Genomic DNA, 5,429 nt, shown 5'->3' on the forward strand with positions numbered 1-5,429 from the left:
CAGCGGACAGAGAAGCAACAACCCCGTCGAGATGAAGAAAGACCACCAAGGTCTCACCCAAGAAAGGAGCTCAAAAAAACTTTCAAGCTTACTCCGAATTTTGACTCCTACACCAAATTTAATACAAAAAGGGAAGACATAATCAAGGAGATCCTTCACAACAAGCTTATAAAACCGTCGACTAAAGCAGGCAGTTACCAAGGCCAAAAGTATGTGGATAAAACCAAGCACTGTGCGTTTCATCAGAAGTTCAGCCATACCACAGATGAATGCGTGGTGGCCAAAGATTTACTAGAGAGACTGGCACGGCAAGAACTTTTGGATAAATACATCAGCAGACGAATGCAACAGGACACATCAACCTCGGTAGGAACAGAAAATCAAGCAACGAACACCGAAAAGGACTAATGGTAGCATAATCAATCTCATCTAAGAAGATTATCAATTACATATCAGGAGGATTTGCATGTGGAGGAGACACAAGCTCGGCCAGGAAAATAAGTTACTGAACCACGCTAACACTACAAAGTAACATACCAACAAAAGGATCTACCATCCCCATTCCGGAGATCACATTTACAAACACGAACTTCGGATCCAAAACTCCTAATTTCGATGATCCAGTAGTTATCTCAGTGGCAACAGGAGACTTATTGATTTGAAAAGTTTTGTTAGACCCGGGAAGTAGTGCCGACGTCATGTTCTTATCCACATTCAGGAAGATGAAACTAAATAACAAAGTGTTGCAACCATCCTCGGACAAATTGGTCGGATTTTTCGGGGAAAGAATCCCCGTAACAGGTTATGTCTGGGTGAGGACAACCTTAGGGGAATATCCTCACTCAAGGACTTTAGATATCCAGTATTTAATTGTTGATTGCTTTAGTCCTTATAATATTATCTTAGGAATACCATCTTTAAATGCTTTCAGGGCTATAGTCTCCACAATTCACTTGTGCGTCAAGTTTTGTACACAGGATGGAACTATAGCAATAGTACATTCAGATAGAAAGGAAGTAACGCAATGTTACAATGCAGGTCTTAAGATGAAGCAGACACTGATACCAAGGATAAATTCGGTCTACAATACCAATGATATACCAGATCTAGCCGAGCTGGATCCTCGGACCAATCATGAGCAACGACCTACCCTAACAGATGACTTGAGCAAGGTAAGCATTTCCAATAATAAGAATCAGAACACTAACATCGGTTCTGCTTTATCTGTAGGGTACACGAAGCAAATCACTGACTTACTCCAGGCAAATGCCGACCTGTTCTCTTGGAGCCCTGCTGACATGCCAGGATTAAACCCAGAAGCCATATGCCAGATACTCGCTTTGGATCCTAAAGCTCGTCTGGTGAAACAGAAGAAAAGATACTCAGGACAGGAAAAAATAGATGCGGCCGTCAGAGAAACACAAAAGCTATTAAGCGCGGGTTTCGTTCGAGAAATCCGCTTCACATCCTAGCTGGCGAATGGGGTAATGGTCAAAAAGAATTCTGGGAAATGGCGAATGCGTGTGGACTTCACTGACCTAAACAAGGCATGCCCAAAAGGCTCTTATTCATTGCCATGCATTGATAAGCTCGTCGACAATACATCTGGTTACAAAATACTAAGCTTCATGGATGCATATTCGAGCTATAACCAGATACTCGTGCACCCTTCGGATGAGGACAAGACGGCCTTCATAACTGACCATGAAAATTTTTGCTACAAAGTCATGCCTTTCGGCCTCAAGAACGTGGGCGCTACCTACCAACGCCTGAAGGACAAGGTATTTTAGAACCAGATCGGGTAGAATATGGAAGTGTACGTAGACGATATGGTCATCAAATCAGAGACCGAAGAAAAACACATGTCCGATCTCAAAGAGGTATTTGAGCAACTAAGAAAGTACAACATGTGGTTAAACCCTAAGAAATGCGCCTTCGGGGTACAAGGAGGGAAGTTCCTAGGATTCATGTTAACTCACAAAGGAATCGAAGCAAACCCCGACAAGTGTAAAGCAATCATAGAGATGAAATCGCCAACCCATTTTTTCAACACAATACGGAAGTCAAACAAATTTGAATGGTCGGATAAGTGTGAGACAGCCTTCGCCGAGTTCAAACAAATTCTATCATCACCCCGATATTGACAAGACCAACACATGGTAACCCACTCTATTTATACCTTTCAGTTTCTGCTAACTCAATTTCATATGTACTTGTCACAGAAGCAGGTCAAGAGCAGCACCCGGTCTACTTTATCAGTAAGATTTTACAAAACGCGGAAACAAGATACCCTACCATTGAAAAGCTAGCCTATGCTCTGGTAGTTACAGCGTGATGCCTAAGACATTATTTCCAAAGCTACAAGGTTGTGGTACGAACTAATCAACCGCTGCGACAAGTGTTAACACGACCCGTCCTTGCAGGAAGATTGAGAAAATGGTCCATAGAGTTGTCTGAACACGATATCGATTACCAAGCTCGAGGTTCAATAAAATCTCAAGTACTGGCTGATTTCGTCGCAGAATTCACCTCACTAGGCGAGATTTATTCAGAATGGGAGTTATATATGGATGGTGCTGCAAACGAAGACGGTAGGGGCAAATGTTAAATATTGTTCTAATAAAGGTTCACTTTCCTGAAAAATGCCATTTACCTGTTGAACGATGAGGAGGGAGTCACAATAGACTTCGATGTGTTGAATTTTGCTCTCTTTGGCTAGTCGTAGGCCAGCCAGAAGTGCTTCTTACTCGGATTGATTATTGCTTACTGTAAACATGTATTTTATTGATTGCTCGGTTGAGACTCCTTCGGTCTTTGAGAACAATACGACATTTAATTTAATAATTCCAAAATTTTCAAATCACACATATTCATCAGAGTGAAAACAATAGAGCTGGTATATTATCCAAATTAGCTACTTCAAGAAAAATAAACACACTATTGGAATTGTCACAAATAACCCTGGAACAACCTAGTATAGACAACAATTGTGTGCTGAGTTTGTCACAGGTAGAAGACTAGAGAACTCAATATGTCAATTTTTTGAAAAATGGAACAATACCAAAAACGGAGAGAAATCTGAAGGTATTCAAGAAAAAAGCAAGCTACTTTACCATCATTGGAAACGACCTCTATAGACGGGATTTTTCTCGGCCTCTGCTGAAGTGCTTAGGGGATGAAGATGCCGCCCTAGCAATGTCAGAAGCACACGAAGGCATCTGTGGCACACACATAGGGGGCCGAAGCCTGCCAGCAAAGTTATTAAGAGCAATGTATTACTAGCCGACCTTAAAGAAAGATTGCCTGGCGAAGGTCAAGCAGTGTGACAACTGTCAAAAGTGCGCCCCGGTAATACATAACCCAGCTGAGATGTTACACACATCCGAAGTCGGATGGCCATTCCATAGATGGGGGGGCTAGATATACTCTGTCCTTTTCCAATATCACAAGGCCAGATAAAATTTCTACTTATAGCAATCGACTACTTTACAAAATGGATAGAAGCTCAACTGCTTGCCAGAATAACGGCAAAAAAGGTACAAAGTTTCATTTGGAAATTTATCATATGCCGATATGGATTGCCCATGGATATTGTTACTGATAATGGTAGACAATTTGCTGACAAGAAAATAGCGTCCTTTTTACAAAATCTAAACATCAAGCACCATTTTTCATCGGTCGAGCACCCTCAAACCAACGGGCTCGCCGAGGCAGCTATCAAGGTTATTTTGCAGGCATTAAAGAAAAAGTTAACTTTAGCTAAAGCTCAGTGGGCTGAACTCATGCCAGAGATACTCTGAGGATACAATACAACCCAACAAAGCTCGACCAAGGAAATGCCTTTCAAGTTAGTGTTCAGAGCCGATGCCATGATCCTAGTAGAAATATCCCAAGGATCAATCAGAGCTGATCACTTCGACGAGGATACGAATAATCAAATGAGAAGTGCCGAGATGGATATAATAGACGAAGAACGGCAAGAATCGAGGATACGGCAGGAATACAACAAGAAAGTTAGACCTCATCCATTACAACAAGGAGATCTCGTCCCCAGGCGTCTTGAAGATGTCCGAAGACCGCCAAGACAGGGCAAACTCGCCGCAAATTGGGAAGACCCCTACCGAATTTCACAAGTGCATGGCCGAGGTGCATACTCTCTAGAAGCCCTGGAAGGGATCGATTTACCGAACACTTGGAATATTTCCTCATTGCGACTGTATCATACCTGACTACCTATAAATATTTGAAGCTCGAAAGGTACTCCTTTTCCTACCACCGAGGTTTTTCTCTTACAGGGTTTTACTCGGGGAGGTTTTAACGAGGCCGACCACTTCAAAATCTATCAAACACTATTCAGTTAATCAATGCAAACATTTCATATAAACAAGCATTTTATGTTCTAAACAGTATCCATGCAACTAGCTTAGCAACAAAACGTGTTGCAGATACATATACGATTATGGTTGTTTTTCATCAAAAAGTTCAACCAAAAGTCTAATTCTCAAACAAAATACATACTAAAAATCAAATTCATTTAACTGCATCTGCAGTTTCATGCTATACTCCCCCCCCCAAGGTTCATCATCAACTAATTGACCATTCACAACGATCTTAGTGACATCAAAACCACTAACGTCAAGATCAAGAGCAAAAATGCCAATTTGACTCAATGCACGATTGAACCCACCGGCAAACATCTCTAGCCCTTCATCTTCCAGCTCATGAACCCGAGATGTTAGTTTCCCCTTCTCGAGGTCTGCCTCCTTTAGCTGACCTTGTAGAGATCGGATTTGATCTTGCAAGCTTTCAATTTCAGTCTCCATATCCTTCATTTTTTTGTCAGATCAATGACCACTCCCTCTCTCTCCGCAACTGACTTCTCCAGTTTTTCAATCTTGTCCTTTTCAACCTTCTCTTCAGCACCAAGCAACTCTGTAGTTCGGCCAACACAGAGCAATCTCGTAGCAAGAATCTAACAAAGATACACACTTCATTAGCCAGGAAACCCAACCAAAATATCATGTAAATCAAATATGATAACATATACCTGTATATATTGACTGACCACTTCCTTTCTGACGTCCTTCAAGAGTTGAATGTCATTTGGGTTCTGAGCAACCCTATCAGCAAGAGCACCAGATGGGAATCGATCACTCCAGATCGATTCCACAGCACCGCCAGCCATGAAACCATGAAGACGCGATTGCTTCTTCACTCCGCTCTTAACCCCGAATTCGAATACTATGTCTACTCCAGACAAGATCTCTAAGGGCGGACTCCAGATTTTTCCTTTTTCCTCCTCGTGAGTGTGCACTAGATTGTGCAACATCAGCACCCGCGTCCTTGACAACTTTTTCAACAGAAGTTTCACCACTTCCTTTCTTTTTCTGGTCAAGAAAACTCCTCATCCTCACCGAGGATAAACTCGA

At 42.0% G+C, this 5,429-nt stretch overlaps 3 protein-coding genes across 4 annotated transcripts; 2 read left to right on the top strand and 1 right to left on the bottom strand.

Annotated features, from left to right (window-relative positions):
- Positions 1–698: 698 nt before the first annotated feature.
- Positions 699–1,472, top strand: LOC148566171 (uncharacterized). The gene has a single exon (XM_088487412.1). The coding sequence runs from the start codon at positions 699–701 to the stop codon at positions 1,470–1,472; it is 774 nt and encodes a 257-aa protein (XP_088343538.1).
- Positions 1,473–3,836: 2,364 nt separating this feature from the next.
- On the top strand, positions 3,837–4,229 carry LOC148566172 (uncharacterized). The gene has a single exon (XM_088487413.1). The coding sequence runs from the start codon at positions 3,837–3,839 to the stop codon at positions 4,227–4,229; it is 393 nt and encodes a 130-aa protein (XP_088343539.1).
- A 276-nt stretch (positions 4,230–4,505) lies between these two features.
- On the bottom strand, positions 4,506–5,429 carry LOC110263048 (uncharacterized). 2 transcript variants are annotated; one of them, XM_088489088.1, is made up of 2 exons: positions 5,066–5,429; positions 4,506–4,972 (listed from the first exon to the last, which is right to left on the bottom strand). In XM_088489088.1, exons 1-2 carry the CDS (start codon positions 5,327–5,329, stop codon positions 4,829–4,831), a joined length of 408 nt encoding a protein of 135 aa, XP_088345214.1. In that variant the 5' UTR covers positions 5,330–5,429; the 3' UTR covers positions 4,506–4,828. The 2 variants fall into 2 exon arrangements, with proteins under 2 accessions (XP_088345214.1, XP_020959232.1); XM_021103573.2 differs by having other exon boundaries at positions 5,048–5,429.

The sequence above is a fragment of the Arachis ipaensis genome, chromosome B5 (genome assembly GCF_059453495.1).
Source record: "Arachis ipaensis isolate K30076 ecotype BB chromosome B5, ASM5945349v1, whole genome shotgun sequence".
Classification (NCBI taxonomy): Eukaryota; Viridiplantae; Streptophyta; class Magnoliopsida; order Fabales; family Fabaceae; genus Arachis; species Arachis ipaensis.